The 17776-nt window shown below is 45.5% G+C and overlaps 1 protein-coding gene across 7 annotated transcripts in view; it reads left to right on the top strand.

Annotated features, from left to right (window-relative positions):
- The window catches only part of FLRT2 (fibronectin leucine rich transmembrane protein 2), a 108074-nt gene extending 91238 nt beyond the window's left edge, over window positions 1–16836 (top strand). For 4 of the 7 annotated variants that reach the window (XM_075531460.1, XM_075531463.1, XM_075531462.1 and 1 more), the window contains exon 2: window positions 10538–16836. In XM_075531460.1, the coding sequence (XP_075387575.1) occupies window positions 10924–12906 (1983 nt within the window). In that variant the 5' untranslated portion in view covers window positions 10538–10923 and the 3' untranslated portion in view covers window positions 12907–16836. The remainder of the gene's footprint in view (window positions 1–10537) is intronic. The other 3 variants (XM_075531464.1, XM_075531465.1, XM_075531461.1) reach the window with 1 other exon arrangement.
- The last annotated feature ends 940 nt before the right edge of the window (window positions 16837–17776 follow it).

The following is a 17776-nucleotide window of genomic DNA, read 5'->3' as shown; positions in this document are numbered from 1 at the left end:
CTGTGCCACCAACGCTCTTGGAATAAGCCTAGATGAGGTTTCATGATCCCCGCAGAATGGGCCCATCACATCGTGTTCACCTAGCTTTGGGAGCAAGTTAGGAACAAACCATTCTGGCTCAGAGCCTTGACCCAGACGAATTGGGTATGCTGAGCAGTGGTTTCCCTTTGGTCCTGTGAACACCCTGCCTTGATGGGTGTGTGTGGTGGGGTGGGCAGTGTTTAGTGAGGAGCTCTTTCTAAACTAGAGATTCCTCCCATACTCTGCCCCTCATAGTCTCTGGGAGAGAACATTCTGAGAGAACACCCTGGGGAGAGAGCTTGCCCCTCTCAAAAGTAATTAATGATGATAGCTGCTTCACCCAGAGATTCACTGCTTGGAGCTCTGATGCTCAGGGCCCACCCTTTCTGCACCCCTGGGTCCCCTGAGAGCTAGACTAATCCCTTGTGAGGAGACCTGGTTCAGGAATTGGCTGAATGGATTTCAGGTAGAAGCAGGGTCTTCTTGTGAAAGGTGCATGGGGCCCTGGCCCTCTCCTGCTGGGAGCTCAGGCCTCAGCCCCGCCCACCCATCTTTATTCTAGCCCCATCTCTCAGTCCCTCCTGAAGAATTCAGCCCAGCCTGACCTCAAGAAGCATGTCAAACTGTGGGCAGCCCTAGTAACTTTCTGTCCCTTAGGTCACCCACAGCCTCCTTTTAAAATGATCTCGGGTTGTTTGTCAGGCTTCCTGCATAGCTTCAGACAAAAACAAAAAGGCGGAGGTAGGAGTGGGCTGGGAAGAGCCACCGCATAATTTATAGGCAGAGACTAATTTGCTTGCTAGGAAACAGTGAGTGGTATGCTCTTTCCCCAGTAGAAGGGGCATTATGCTAGACAGGGTGGTCAGCTTCCTGCCCCTGATGGAAGGGGAGCCACCCCTTCTAATTCATTACCTGGCTGTTTTTATAGAAGCCCCACTCTGTCATGGAAGCCCCTGTATGTGTTTTTTAAATGTATTTATTAGTTGGACTTCATCTATTTCCAAAGGGAGTTGGAGGCAGCTGGGGACAAAACAAAAACTCGGTGCAGGTGTTTGGGAGACTCTCTGTGACAGGACATGGGAAGATAAACTTGGCCAAGCCACCCTGGAGCTTGCCTCTCCTCCCAGGTTGTTTTCTAGATAAAGTTTTACTGTTGGACTTCATCCTTCCCAGTGAAGATTACATCCATGGGAACTTTTCCCCACTTCCGGGCAACCAGAGACCAAGTGGTTGAGGCAAAGATGAAAATTCAGTTCAGAGGCCTGTTTAGGGGAATCTTGTCCGTGTGTGTAAGTGTATGTGTTGGACCTCTACTGGGTCCAGCTGTGCTGTCTCCCTCTAGTGGTGGATGCAAATGTACAGGAGCCTGGTGGCACTTGCAAGCATGTCAAAATGTAGTCTTTAAAAAAAAAGAAAAAAATGTCTGCTTTTTCCTTTTCCCCCTCCCTGCCAAAGCCTTTTAAAACGAGAGAGAGAGAGAGAGAGAGAGAGAGAGAGAGAGAGAGAGAGAGAGAGAGAGAGAGAGAGAGAGAGAGAGAGAGAGAGAGAGAAGTGCTTGAAATGGATTGGCAGCATATACCTAGGAGCATCCAGGTTTTTGCACTGGTGTAGTTTGAGACCTGCACTGTGCCTCAGTGAAAGCATCCCTCTGCCTATGTACAAACCTATTTTTAAAAGATCTGCTCTTTGCCCCTAGGTTTAAATTCCTCCATTTGGGGGGAACATATCTTAAAATACATGTAAATGAAAAAGAGTCACAATGCAGATGTCTTTCAAGGTAGCTTTTAAGATCTTGGTGTGTTTCCAAGTCTTCAAATGCAAAACTGTGCTTTCTGTGCTGTGTGAGGCTACATTGGGCGCGATAAGATTGGAGCCCCACCCCTCCGCCCCCTCCCTGGACTTGGTATTCTGTTATATTACTGCCTGGGTTTTATCTTAACACATAACTGGTCAGGTTCAGGGCTTGAGGGGGAGTATTGTCCTTGAGAGAGAGAGAAAGAGAGAGGGTCAAGGATTGAAAATAATTATCTTCCCTCTGTGTCATGTTCCCTCTCAGCCCCCAGTTCCCGAAATAGTTCCCTGGACACACTCTGATACCTCGGCATGACAGGTATTCTGTAGAAGACCCAGCATAAGAACCTCTTTACTCAGGGCGGGGATGGTGTACCATTTATATTCACAGCCATTCCTATGGTACTGAGATCGGTTTAAGCGATGCATTTTCCTTTCATTTTAGACTCAAAACCAGATAACTCACCTGGGAGGATACCTTCTGTAATTTCATTCTGGGTGCCTAATCAATATCGCCGACCCAAGTCTCTATGCCCCCACTGAAGGAGACACACAGTTTTCTGTTGCAGGATGTGTATTACAGATGTGGGGCCATATTTTGGTGGAAAACTAGGCCATGTTTATATTTTTGGATTCCATTCATTTTTCCATATTTTTTAACCTCTCAAAAACACTGGCCTATTTTATATTGACACATCCTGTGGAATGGCATGCAAGTAAATCTCTAAGTATCACATTGACTGTGTATAAATATTTAGGAACTACTGATATGACATGTCCAGAAACACGGATCCTTGTTAGATAACAATGACTTACCTGAGTCCAGGTTACAGACAACCATTCGAAAGCTAAAGTGTTCAAAAGTTGTGCTTCTCCGACAAGCCTCCTGCTAAGTCAAGTTTGTAATATTGCTCCAGATTGACTCCTGTTTTAAGGAGTCAGGGATGTTCTTGTTGATTCCCATCAAGCTGCAAGCTGGCTTCTTACCCAGGACACTACCATCCACAAGGGAATGCAAGGTTGCCTGCTCCTGCCTCATATCCATGATCAGTTGTGGATGGAATCCTTGTAATCCATAGGGTTTTCCTGTGCTAACTTTCTAAAGTAGATGGCCAGACCTTTCTTCTTAGTTTCTCTTAGTCTGCAAACTCTTCAAAGTTGTTTTGCATCATACTGACATGGAAGCCTCCTCTGTGAGATGACCAGGGCTGTGTCCAGAGGCGGATGAATGGGCATGGAATCAAGGAGAGGCATGCACAGGAGAGGCGATCATTCGGCTCTTGGATTGGTCGTGTGCATAATGACTGAGCTATCTCTGTTTGCTATGGCTCTAAAGGGATACCAATACAAAGAGTAGGTGATTTCTCCTTCACGGAAAGGAGCCCTGGTGGCCTGGTGGTTACACACTCAGCTGCTCACAGCAAGGTCGGCAGTTCAAAACCTCTAGGGGCTCCTCGGAAGAAAAGCTTGCTTTCCACTACTGTAAAGAGTTATTATAGTCTCTGAAATTCACAATGGCGGTTCTGCCCTTTCCTAGAGGGTCTCTGTGAGTCGGCATTAACTCAAAGACAGTGAATTTGGTTTGGGGTTTATACATGATTTTTTTATCTCAAAATTCTACCGTACTAGTTTCTGTTTCTCTCTACTATTAATCCTAAAGCCCCTGGGTCGTGTAGACAGTTACACTCTGAGTTTCTAACCCAATTGTCCTGGGTTAGAACACTCTGATTCCACACAGGGCCCGGGCATCCCTAGGATTAAGATCACCCAGTGTCATGACTCGCCGTGTCAGCCGGTGAAGCCCAGTGGGTGCAATGACCTGGTCCTCTTATCCTCCCTCCGCTGAACAGAGCTGAACATCTCACAGCCCTGTTCCTCCGAATTTTTCCCTCTAGTGCTCCCTCTCCCGCTGGTCAAGAGGAAAACTCTTCTCCCTGCCCAGTGGTGGGGACTGTGGCCAATCGATGACGACAGAAGGGGCGTGATGAGTTAGCACCACACTGGGTGACAGGTGGCATCAGATTTAGTGACATCACTGTCCTGGTAGTCCTCCCGCCTGCATGACCAGCTTACCCACTGCAGCCTCCTGGGACCCTGTGGCTATTTTAGTGCCACCCCCTTTGGGAGACTCAGAGTGTGGGGTCCAAAGCACTTTCACCCCATTGGTGATGGGACTGACCTAGAGATCTTGTAGAACAAAGGCCTGGCGCTGTATTTCCAGATGATGACTAAAACCAAGCCACAAAGATCTCAGTGACATCTAGTGGATTCCAACTTCCGGCAACCCCATACATGAAAGTAGTCCTGCTCTATAAGGGGTTCTTAGGCCTTCCTTCTGGGGCAGGCTGGATGGGCTCAAAACTGAAGGCGAGTAGTTGAGCTCAGACCACAGACAACATCCAGGAGCTTTCTTCGAAAACTCACAGCTAAGATAACTCGGTAGAACCCAGTTCCATTCACAGATGGATGATGTCACCAAGAGTCTCATTCAAATTGACAGCTGCTGGTTGTAGGCTTGGTTGGTTGGTTGGTTGGTTGTTAGTTGTTTGGATGGTTGGTTGATGATGTCCCATCTTGCAGCCACCAACTATGCTCAGACCTAGGTGGTGGTTAAGAGCAATGCCCAGGAGCAGTGAATGTGTCCTTGGAGTTGGTAACATTGAATGCTTGTTGTAAGTTTACCGTGAACATTTGAACCAACTGCATTGGAAACCATGTGAGAACAAGCCTTGAAATACGTTCTAGTGTTTGTGCTTGCCAGGAGAATAACTTTATTGGGGTTTCCAATTTTAATATTTTCAATGCTAGACTGGAGCCAGGGAATTGTCAACTCTTTAAGTAAAGCGTTTCCTTTATTTCTTTCTCTCCTTCTTTCCCTCTTTCTCTCTCTTTGTCTTAACAAAGAAAAATACCCTTCTAACTGCAAGGGGCTTGATCGAGATTCAGTGAATGGTTTCAAGTTAAGGGGTAGGGGACTGCTATTATATTTTTCTCCAAATTCCTTTGCTAATCCCCACATCTTGGCCAGCTAACTATAGAACTCTCTCTATTGTTGTAGGAACAGTATTTATAACATATCTTCAGGAATGTGGAAATGTGCACAAGATCTATAAATTGCTTTAGTGTTTCCAGATTGTAACAAAGGCATTCGGAGTGCAGTTCCAGCTTGGGATTCTGCACCTGCGCATGGTCTGACTCTGAGCACAATCGCCTCGCTCCAGGATCCGGGCGACTGGGGGAAACTTCTAGTAGAAACCTGCTGCAGGTTAGCCTTCTCTTCTGCACCCCGTCATGCTCCGTGCTTCCTTATCACAAACCAGCCGATGCTCGGGCCATTACAGGTTTATTAGGTTTGTGCTAGTGTCTCTGTATTATGCAATCGTCAGTGCTTATTGACAATCCCTATTTTCTGTACGATGATTTTTATGGTCTAAGTTTATTAAGCGCTCCTGGAATCCAGGCTCCTGGAATTAATTAAAAAAGAAAAAAAGTTCTTAGGCAGCACTAGCAGAGAAGCCCTTCGCAGAAAGCTTTCTCCTGATTTATGTGCGTTGAGTCTCAGTTCCTAGGGAAAGGAAGGAGCCTGGAACGAATGCCACTGCTCCTGTCATCTTGCAGAGAGAGGCAGGACCAGCTTCCCGGACGCTCTGAAGAGCGTTTGTTGCATGGTGACTTACACGCGGGCTTGGGGACCTCTGTTTTCTGCTTTGAATGAAAATTTCTGCTTCTCCCTAGCACCTTCCACTAAACCATTCTTCATAATCTCTAGTTTCCTGGAGGGGAAAGCCACTCTCTGTGGTGTTCCAGCAACACTGCCAATGGGGTGAGGCGGGAACGGGACAAAGCTGGCTCTTAATCTTTGAAGGGCACCATCTTTTGCACCTGACATGTGGAGACTTTATAAGGAAAAGGGCTAATGCTTTTGAAACACACGCTTGCTTGCTTGCTCAGTATCGTCTGGAAGCCTGGTGCCCCCACCTGCCACTCACCGAGTGGCAGGCGGAAGGGGAGGAAAGCGCTGCCCGTGCCCTTGTGTTCCTATTCTGGGTGGATGGTTAGTCCCTCTTGATCCAAGTTGCCTGGTCGATTGCACTTTTTCCTCCTTCCTTATTCATAGGGGAGGAGCCCTGGTGCCATAGTGGTTACATTTGAGCTGCTAACCATAAGGCCAGCAGTTCAAAACCACCAGCCGTTCCCTGGGAGAAAGACGGGCCTTTTCAGCAGGAGGCTCTGGCCAGGTTGGACCACTCTCCTCTCACTTAAGCCAAGTCCTTAACTGGTGGTACCACCTAGGGACGCCAACTTCTTGTGCCCTATATAGGCTTCCCAAGAACGCAGATCTTTATGAAAGCAGACAGACTGGCTTTTCTCCTGAAGAGTGGTTGGTTGGTTGGTTGGTTGGTCGGTAGGTTTGAACCACTGACCATGTGGTTAACAGCCTAATAAAACCACCCATTAAATATTGGTTGAATAAGTGAATGGGAAAAATATGCTGCATTCTCATGCTGTTGTAGCATCCATGACATGCATACTTTTTGGTTATTAGATACTTATTCTCCAATACTTTTAGAAAATGGGGGCTGTGTTACCCACCTTCTCAGGGGTGTGGAATGGTCATGAGTTGTCAAGTGGAGGACATTCTTCACCCCTGGGGAATATTTGATAATCTCTGGAGACATTATTGGTTCCACACAATTACCTCCTCCCTAAGAGCTTTCTGGAAGAACTCCCAGTGGGCTTGAACCACAGACTTTGTAGTTCCCAGTCCAGTGCTTACCCAACAGAGCCACCAGGGGTCCTTATGCAATTGAGTATGTAGTAATTGGCAAATTAGCTAGTGTGTGGTGTGGTTTTCTGTACAGATTGAGCTCACCTCATTGGAGATCATTGATAACAACAATAATGAAGAATAATCATGTATTGGCTTTACATGCTTGATATGTTCAGACACATTATAAGCTTTTCTCAGACATACCAGGACGTTTAAGGGGAAAATTCATAATCTTTCCAGCCCACTTTGCCATGAAATTTTTGAAGGACCCTTCCCTCTATCACTGTATCTGATTCTCGCAACGGTGCTTTGAGGAAGTAGAGGGCTTTGAGGAAGTACAGGAACCACCTTCATTTCTCAGCTAATGAGCAACCATGACGGAGAAAGGTGAAGTCATTGACCCAAGCCCCAGCAATTGCTGAGTGTCCGAGGTGGGCTGAAAACTTGGGGCTTGGGCTGTCTGCCAGCATGATAGGTACACTCTGACCTTGCTATTCCAGAGGAACTACTGCTGAACACAGAGAGGAAAACTGAACCTCTGCAAATTAACAGACATTTAGGCCTGGGTCTTTGTTATTTTACAGATGCGCTCCTTCGAGCACAGGTATTCATAAGCGGACATGTATTGGCTGCTGTTGCTCCAAGAATCAGAACAAATCTACCGGACCGGGCTATTTGGTGGGATTCCTAAGAAGCACAAAAGCTTATTTTCACTCAAAATTGCACTTGTCATAGCCGATCAACACGCTTCTCTCTAGATGGGACTTTCCCCCAATGTGCTTAGACGGTGACAGTTCGCCCTCTGTAATCTTATTAGGGTTTCTTTCAGAGCCACATTCTCTTCTATAATTAAAAAAGAACCACTCTTGAGTATTAAACACGCCTGCAAGAGAGCAAGGCCTGGGGCAGTGGGATGGCTGACGGAGCTTTTTCTCTACTGGGTGAGGACGAGGATCAGGCAAGTGGAAAATTTGCAAGTCAGTTGTCTAATTCTCCCAATCCCGAGAATTGTGTTAACTGTTAATACTCGGCTCTGACAGCCGGATGGACTTTTAAGTCCATCCCGGCATCTTCAAGTAATGACCTACTGTATTCTGGACCCTAAAGAGAACCCTGGTGGTGCAGTGGCTAAAGCACTCGGCTAGGTGGCTGGCTGCACAGTTTTGAAGCACCTAATTTTTTGAACGTAAGAATTTTGAAAATCTGGTGCCACGGTTTTCCCCACTTAGGGAAATTCTGCACACTGCCTTGTGCTATCATCACCCTGTGAAAATTCCTCTGGGATGCTCAAAAAATGCATTTGTCTCAATTCTTTAGTTTCTGCTCCTGTCCCTTCTAAAGTATCTGTATCTGGTCCATAAAAAGAGAAAATTCTAAATCAGTGCATCGAGTGGATTCCCATAAGTGCAGCTGAATGATGCTCGCAGGTGGACTCCTCAAAGACACATCGCCACCCCTTTCTTCTGAGGCTCCGCTCTAGTGATTTAAACAGCGGCCTTCAGTGAGGAGTCAAGCACAAATGTATGTGCCACCCAAGGACCTTTCTTACATAAATGCTATTTACGAATATTATTGTAAAACCCCGATGTATCAAATCTCATCACACTACACACTCAAATGTGTATGTTGTACTGTATTGAAATCATACTTAATAAAGTTAACGTTTAAAAGAAAAATAAACAAAAATTTTAAAAGAACAAGAAAAATACACATCTCATTTTGCTTTTTAACTCAAGTCGGTATCAACTCATAGTTGCCTTGTCAGACAGACTAGAGCTTCCCTTTTGGGGTTTTTAAGGATGTAAATCTTTAGGGGACCAGAAAAGTTCATCTTTCTCCCATGGAGCAGCTGGTGGAGTCTACCTGCTGAACTTGAGTTTAGCTGCTCCACTTATTGCACACCACCCCACCAGGATGCCTTGTAAAAATAGCACTTTAGGCACCTCTAATTAAAGCAGATTCCTTATGCTCCTTCTAGATGGCTCATACTTATTATCTAGACAGTTTTCAAAGGTCCAGTGAGCCTGCATGGCATATGTCGTCATTGTTTTACTCCAATAAGTAAGATGTCTTCCATCTACAGGTTGTCCTTTAAGATTACATCTTAAGTCCCAAAGAAGCTGGTCTATTGACATGTACTTACACTTTTACTCTTTTCAAAGAGTCACTTGACATCCTGGGTACGTATTTTACATTGACTAAATGACAGCCGTTGAAAGATGAAGTTGTGCTACCGATCAACCGAATCCACTTCTAACAAATTCTCAGGCCAGGCTGCTGCTGCTGCTGCTGGCCCAGGAACTGCACTTGAGCAGCATAGGATAGAGGCCATTGAGATGACTTGGAAACAGAGCTCAGAATCATGTTCTCATCCTTGGCACGGTACTCTTTTCCTGCACGTCCTCTGATTGCATTATAAACTCTTCTCTGAACACTGAGGGAGATTTCCTCTGGAAGAGTTGACCCATTACAGTGACAAAATACATATTTGGAAGGTTTTTTTTTTTAAATTAAAGTTGCATCATAAAGAATCTTAATAAAGGTTCCTTATAAAGAATCACAATAAAGATTCTTTATAAAGAATCACAATAAAGATTCTTTATAAAGAATCACACCATCTGAAAGATTTGTTTTGTTTTTTATAGGTTACTAAACAATAAAAAAATGAATTCTACCACTTCTTATTGCTAATGGCATTTTTTAAGATGGACTATAGTCTTCTAAATTATAGAACAAATTCCCAATGTCCTTGATGCTTAAATATCATTTAGAGTTGTTTTTCTTTTAATCATGTTTCTAAAGATAGCTACGGGGAAATTTTGTTCAAATCATTCCTGTGTATCCTTAGATATAAATTGTTGCAATTTCTGTGTACTGGTGAGAATTAAGAGGCTCACAGCTTGCCATGTCCTGTCATGCCAGCTTATTTTGTAAGGAAATCAAATCTGGCACCTTTCAATTAGCTCCTTTACATATCTAATATAAAAGCAGATGGAACAAGTTCTGGATCAAGGAGGATGATTATGATCTCTGGTCTGCCTTTACTTCCCCAACTGTGCCTTCTGTCAGCGCATTTACTTAAAGTCCTTCATTAGAACAAGAAAACACACTCACTTGATGGTGAAGGGTAGTGGTGTTGAACTGTAATGTGGAGCCCCCGTCATGGGCTTGGCAGCTCTTAAAGGAACACAGTGGTCTATCTTGATCTGACTGGAACTCCACAAAGAAGGGCTGTGGACATGGGCCCAAAGCTGGTGCGGGTAACTTGCTAATATTATATTTTGGAGGAAGATGAGCATAGCATTAATATATATGTGGACCAGGGACAGCTCAAAAGGGTGTATCTAAATGACTCTATCAATCCCCGTCTTGCATTTATTTTAAGTATTAGAATTCCCATACTTTTACATTTTATGAGTTGTTAAGCTACCATCTTGAAAGCCAACCAAGAGAATGTAGAGGTGTGCACATCACTATTTGATTCCCTAGATGTTGGACATGCAGATGAATCCTGCCTGTATGTTTGTGATCGTCCGGAGGTAACTGCTTGGTTATCTTTTGAAGACCCTCTCTCTGTCACCCCCTTTAAGGCATTGCCGACTCACAGTGACTCGATAGGACAGGGTAGAAAGGCCCCTGTGACTTTCCAAGCCTGTAACTCTTTACATTTCTAGAAAGCTCCATCTTCCTCTCACAGAGCAGCTGGTGGTTTCGAACTGCTGAGTTAGCAGCCGCACACATTATCACTAAGCCACCAGATCTTTCCTCATCTGCTTCTCCAGTACCTTGTGACGTACGCCATCGAGATTTAGAGTACCATTGAACGCCAACCTTTGGTCAGTCCAAGCGTAGTCAATTGAGTCCCAAGTGTTCCCAGGTCATGAAAATAGTAGTCATGTCGGCACATCTTCCATTACTCCGCCAACTGATGATTTTCTCTGTTCTTTCTTACAGCAGATCGCAGATTGAATTTAATCAAGACATTCACAGACCGATTGAACCTGGCCTGAACTTCGACCGAAGAAGGACGTGTTGCCTCCCCACTCGGGGCATCAGCTGTGGCCTGTGTGGAAAGCCCTGTCCAGTGGCTCGGTTTGCACATGGAGGACAGCAGCAACGAGGACAGCACAGGCTGACAGGACCCGGCGAGCTCGGCGGGAAGATTGCTTTCCCATAAGCCTTCAGGACTGTTCTTCCAGCCGGAGCTGTGGACTTACACAGAACCCGCCCGTTGGTTTTGGTTTGGCTGTCTGCTTGGGTTCTTCGTTTGCTCATTTTCTTTTTTCGTTTTTTTTTTTAATTTTCCTCATCCCCTTATTTTTTCTTTCTTTCCCTCAGAAATGGGCCAACAGACCACACTGTGGCCCAGCCCTGGGGCTTTTTTCCTGAAATCGTGGCTTCTTGTTGCCCTGGGACTGTCCGCACAGGTGTCAAGCACCCTGGCGTGTCCTGCTGTGTGCCGCTGTGACCGCAACTTTGTCTACTGTAACGAGCGAAGTTTGACCTCAGTGCCTCTTGGGATCCCGGAGGGCGTAACCGTACTCTACCTCCACAACAACCAAATTAACAATGCTGGCTTTCCTGCCCAACTGCACAACATACGGTCGGTACACACCGTCTACCTATACGGCAACCAGCTGGATGAGTTCCCCATGAACCTGCCCAAGAACGTACGCGTTCTCCATCTGCAGGAAAACAACATTCAGACCATCTCCCGGGCTGCGCTCGCCCAGCTCCTGAAGCTGGAGGAGCTCCACTTGGATGACAACTCGATATCCACGGTGGGGGTGGAGGACGGGGCCTTTCGGGAGGCCATCAGCCTCAAGCTGTTGTTTTTGTCCAAGAATCACCTGAGCAGTGTGCCCGTGGGCCTGCCCGTGGACCTGCAAGAGCTGAGGGTGGATGAAAATCGAATCGCCGTCATCTCAGACATGGCCTTCCAGAACCTGACGAGTCTGGAGCGTCTCATCGTGGACGGGAATCTCCTGACCAACAAGGGCATTGCCGAAGGCACCTTCAGCCACCTCACCAAACTCAAGGAGTTTTCCATCGTCCGGAATTCACTCTCTCACCCCCCTCCCGATCTGCCAGGGACACATCTGATCAGGCTCTATCTGCAGGACAACCAGATAAACCACATCCCCTTGACGGCCTTCGCGAATCTGCGCAAGTTGGAGCGGCTGGACATCTCCAACAACCAACTGCGAGTGTTGACTCCAGGGGTCTTTGACAACCTCGCCAGCCTGAGGCAGCTCACGGCTCGCAATAACCCGTGGCTCTGTGACTGCAGTATTAAGTGGGTCACGGAGTGGCTCAAGGACATCCCGTCCTCTCTCAATGTGCGCGGTTTTATGTGCCAAGGTCCCGAGCAAGTCCGGGGCATGGCCGTCAGGGAGTTGAATATGAATCTCTTGTCATGCCCCACCACCACCCCGGGCCTGGCCCTCTTCACCCCCGCCCCCAGTACGGCCTTGCCAACCACTGAGCTGCCCACGCTCTCGGTTCCAACCCCCAGCCGAAGCGATATGCCTGTAACTCCGACTGCGTCCAAGCTCCCCACCGTACCCGACTGGGATGGCCGAGAGAGGGCGACCCCGCCGATTTCGGACCGTATTCAGCTCTCCATCCTTTTTGTGAATGACACCTCCATTCAGGTCAGCTGGCTTTCTCTCTTTACTGTGATGGCGTACAAGCTCACGTGGGTGAAAATGGGCCACAGTTTAGTGGGAGGCATTGTTCAGGAGCGCATCGTCAGCGGGGAGAAGCAACACCTGAGTTTGGTGAACTTGGAGCCCAAATCCACCTATCGGATCTGTTTGGTGCCACTCGATGCGTTCAACTACCGAGCTGTGGAAGACACCATTTGCTCGGAGGCGACCACCCATGCCTCCTACCTGAACAATGGCAGCAACACGGCGTCCAGCCACGAGCAGACAACTTCCCACAGCATGGGCTCCCCCTTTCTGCTGGCGGGCTTGATCGGGGGCGCCGTGATCTTCGTGCTCGTGGTCTTGCTCAGCATCTTTTGCTGGCACATGCACAAAAAGGGCCGCTACACCTCTCAGAAGTGGAAATACAACCGGGGCCGGCGGAAAGACGACTACTGCGAGGCAGGCACCAAGAAGGACAACTCCATCCTGGAGATGACCGAAACCAGTTTTCAGATCGTCTCCTTAAATAACGACCAGCTCCTTAAAGGAGATTTCAGACTGCAGCCCATTTACACCCCAAACGGGGGCATTAATTACACAGACTGCCATATCCCCAACAACATGCGCTACTGCAACAGCAGCGTGCCCGACCTGGAGCACTGCCACACGTGACCGCAGCCAGAGGCTCGGCGTCGGGCCGGCGGACAGACCACCTCTGAAGGACACACACGTGTGTGTGCACAGAAAGACACGCGAATTACATTTGATAAATGTTACACAGATGCATTTGTGCATTTGCATACTCTGTAATTTATACGGTGTACTATATAATGGGATTTAAAAAAAGTGCTATCTTTTCTATTTCAAGTTAATTACACAGTTTTTGTAACTCTTTGCTTTTTAAATCTTAAAAAAACAAAAAACAAAAAACAACTAGTTGCTGAAGTACTGTACAGGGTTGTACAATGAGAACCCAACGCCAAGGCAAAAGAACAAGTGATTCTTCCTCCTGATGCGTATTAGCCACTGGGCTGCCGAAGGTGACAGAGTACATTCCTTTCCCAGAGCCAGTGGTCAGATGAACAGGCCGTTTGGCATGAACTCACCAGGGTACGAGAAGTAATATGCCTAAAGCCAGAAATGGCCAGGATCGTGCCAGGCTATTTCTTTTGTGTCCTGGTCCGGAAGAGAAGTAGTAAATTCCCCAGTAGACGGTGAGGTGGTGGTTCCCCTGGTTGGACCCAGTATGCAGTGGAGAAAGTGAGCATCCAGCGGAAGCCAGGTCCGTGACAGAAGGTGACCCAACCTGGCAGAATCAAGAAAGTGAGAGCAGAGTTTACAAGACCTTAAAGTCCGGGTGATGGCTTTCTGACTGGGAACTTAAAAAAAGAAATCACTCCTATGGCTTCCCTGGCCCTTTCTGATGACAGAGATAGTGACCCGAGTCTGACTTCGATCGTCTTCAGGGACAGGCAGGATGTTCCAGCAAGCAGATTCCCTTTTAAAGTGTTATTATTCAAATCATATGTCAGGTTGAATCAAATTCAACAGAGATATATTCTAGAATACTTTTTTTAGAAGAGGCTAATAAAATAATGGGAAGAATTATATTGAATGGAATTATTTTTGATAATGAGAATTATTTGAGTAGATTCACCAAGGCTATGTCAACATGATATGTAGACTTAACAAGTGATCAGTGTTTAGAACTTACTAAAACAACTTGTTATTTAAAAATTATTGGCATCATTTAGACAAGAACAACTAAATGGTTCTATTAGACAACATCAGTGGCTTTCTATTGGTGTCATGTTGAAATAGCTTGAATTAATACACCCCACTCCCACCCTTCACAGGCAAATTGTTGTCTTCCAATCATCCCAAACTTCTTTTTATATATATATATTATAATTAGTTGTTTATGCTACATTTGTTCCCGCCCCTCTCTTCTCAGTATTTCAAAGAAAATTAAGAATGCCAGTATGGGTTTCACAAAATATCCATATACACTTATATATTTTAAAATGCCTACTAATTTTCACTGCTAATGCTTTGTAAGGACACATCTGAGCTGGCTGAAATGATGATGTGGTGTTTTTATTTGTTTTGGGGGGTGGGTGGGGGGTTGTCTGTTTGATTTTTAAAGCAATACTTGATTTTCCACCTTGGACTGACTTTGATCCATTGCCATGCTTGAAATTTCATGTATTCTTTTTCAACCTTAGATGTTCCTCTTCTTCAGAATTTGCGGAGGGCCAATTGGTCTGATAACAGCCAGAGAACAAAGCAGGAACTGACGAGGGTGGGGGGGGGAGACAGGTGCCCCTCCTGTTGGCAGAGCAGGACCTAGAACAGAAATTCCAGGAAGAGAGGCAGGTTCAATTCAAACTTCATTCTAGATATTTCTGGAGCAATGTCCATGTTCAGCAAGCATGTATAATTTACTCAGTTTCCTCCTTTAGATGTAGAAGGGCTATAGATCACATATGTTATCTAAGAGATGCATCCTTGCACAAAATAATTTTTCTTTCATCAAATTTAAGCATTTCATCTTGTGGTTATGATCTTTTCCTATGGCCGTTATTGGGGGGAATCCATGAAGGAACGTTCACATGCTTCTTTGTTTCTTTCTGTTTATTATTATCTTTTGAACGAAATAAAACTGTGATGTGTCTTCTTTGTAACAGCTTAGGTATAAAATGCTATGCAAGCTTTTCTTTATAGTAAGAGCTTTATTTTCTTTAATAATGCCATACTCCCCCACCCCCAACTCAATATGGTTACCTCTCTGATCCCCCAAAAGAAGTTGAAAATATAGTGAAGCTATAATGTCGTCAACCCAAGAATTGAAACTGTGCAGTCAGTGAGGCTGAAATTAGTTATGAATTCATTTGAAGGAGTTCAAGAGGCTCTGCTTTCCCTACCCACCTCCTAGGGAGGTTGAGTCTTGCCTTCTCAGAGTCACAGAACATAGGGTTACACAAACTGGAGCGGCGATCAGCGTAGCACGGTGTCATCTAAAATTCAGAACAGGGACACAGGCTTTTGTGTACCTGGCTTGATAATCTTTTCCACGGTGCGCTTACCCTTGGCTGTGTCACTAAAACTGTGTTTAAGTGATGGTGCCTTGACTTTGGAGAGTTTATTGGGGCTTGTGGAGGGATCTTTCTCTGTTACCCACACAATAATCATTCTCATTTATTTGCATTTATGCAGGACCCACAAAGCAGGAATTTGGGCTGCTAAAATCTTGTGCTTTGGGTCTAAAAGCCTATGGTTGGAGCCTTTCCTTTAGTGACTGTGTGTGGGGGCCACAGAATGAGTGGTAGAATGGTTAGCAGGGTCTGCAAGGGTTCTGTCATTCAGAGGTGTGCCCGAACTAATCCACGCTAGGAGCAGGCTTTATTCTGATCTTGTGTTACTCATAGCGCGACCAAAGTCTGCTCAAATTGACATGTTTCCCATTCGTAACAGCATACCTAGCTAGAAAGCACATGGTGGGCTGTTCAGTGTCTTCTGTGTCTTATGAAAATGGCTGAACAGCCATCGGTGGTGAATTATGCTATGATTGGCATCTTTGTTGGGGCAATGGCTTTTGCTGACACATTGCACTTGGGCCTCCTTGCTGTCATTTTTCAGCACCCCGAGATGGTCAATCGAGAGACAGGTTGAAGGTGCAAGCAGGAACCATGAGATGAACCCATGCACATTGGCTTTTAATGAGCTTCATGCTCAAAAACCCAAAGCCACAGTGTTGCCACCCACGGGGAGGGGCCGTGGTTAACGGAGGACAATTGCTGCTCTTGCTCAACCCCAGCCACAGTGTCCAGTGTCATTTTGGACAGTGAAGTGGGATCTCCATTGACTTCATTTTCTCTAACTTCTAGCAGAAAGTCATGAAGAGTTTATTTTAGGACTGGGGAATGGCCATTGACTCGTGACTGACCATTTCAGCTGCATGAGAAAATGAAGACACAGGGAAAAAAACCCGTCCACAGACACACAGGCTCCGGCACCCCCTCTGGCCTTGCCTGATGCTCCAGCTTGCCCGCTGCCTGTATTTCTTCATCAGAATGGAAAGGCAAGCTTACAGGCAATGGGGGGTAGCTGTCACTGCTTTGAGGGAAAAATAGTACACATGTGATACCATTGTTATAAAAGATCAGATTCTTTGACTACAGTTCTTTCCACCCCTCCCCACCCACCCCCTTTCTTTTTCTAGCAGTACACCCACTAGAAGAGCACAATTAACTAGCATCCCACATGCGCGCGTGCGCACACGCACACACGAACATTTCTAGAGGTGTCCATGGATGTATTGTAACCATTGTGAGGCCAGGTGAAGGTGTCACCCCTGTATGTCCCTATCGGGATCGGTGTATAGTCTCTGAAAGTTGAACTTGATGCTCTGTGATTGTTTGAACCATCTGTTGATTTGCTTCTGATTTGTGTTTAGTGAAGTCACTGACAAGGGGCTGGAAGATTCTACTTCACACGTCTCCGGAGACTTACCATGTGGCACACTCTGTTAATTACAGACTTCACTCTACACTCTATAGTACCTTGTTGATATATTCAGTAAAAGCTTATTTTAAAAGAAAATCACAGTGTGTTTATCTGAGTAAGTTCATTGGGTGACAGCCAACACTCGTGTTCATATACATGGTAATCTGAAAGAGAACCAAGGATGCTCCGTAATATGGGCATGAAGAATGGCCTAGGTTTTTCATTTTCTTCACTATGAAGACACCTGTTTGCCTGAGTCTGTTGACCCCTGCCCCCTTTTTAATGGGGGGAGGGAGGGTAATGGAATTTATGTACGGCCCTCAAGTTTTTTTTTCCATTTTCCAAATGAACTGTGTGCTCTTCTGAATAACTTTCCAATATAACATTACAAACAGTGCATATATCTCTTTTTATACTTATACAATTTATGTGTAGGATATAGAAAACACCAATATATTAGTTACTCTATCTGAATAATCTCTTCCCATTTAATAATATGCACCATTGGTTTTAAATATCAGTCTTCTTGCAGGATTCTTCTGGTTCTTTTCTACTTCGGAATTTAAAATAACCAATTCACTTAGACTATCAATGGCACCAATATCTACCCACGAACGTCTATCTCTTCATAAGCCTCAGTTTGACTCTGGAGTCATCGCACATGATTTCCCAGGATCCCTTTTCCCTAACCGTTCTTGATTGCTTCACTAATAATAATATAGTTGACAGAGATTGATTCAGAAATAAAACCCTGGCATTTCAATTACCTAGTATTAATTACCCTTGGAATCTTTTTTTGGAAAATTAACCATGAAAGTAGTGGGAGCAAGTGATTCATAATACATCTGGGGATTTGATATTAAATAATGGCCATCCTATTCTTGGCTAATGCTGCCAAGACTTACAAATGTTACTCAACAGTTACCAGACCCTTTGTCAAAAGGGTCTCCTGCTTGCAGAAGAACTTATGAAGCTGTCCCTGTCATGATTCAAGCACTGGGCTAAATTCATCAGTCACCCAGTAAAACAAAATACA

Source organism: Tenrec ecaudatus, chromosome 14, assembly GCF_050624435.1.
Source record: "Tenrec ecaudatus isolate mTenEca1 chromosome 14, mTenEca1.hap1, whole genome shotgun sequence".
NCBI lineage: Eukaryota > Metazoa > Chordata > Mammalia > Afrosoricida > Tenrecidae > Tenrec > Tenrec ecaudatus.
This window is presented reverse-complemented; position numbering and strand designations above follow the sequence as displayed.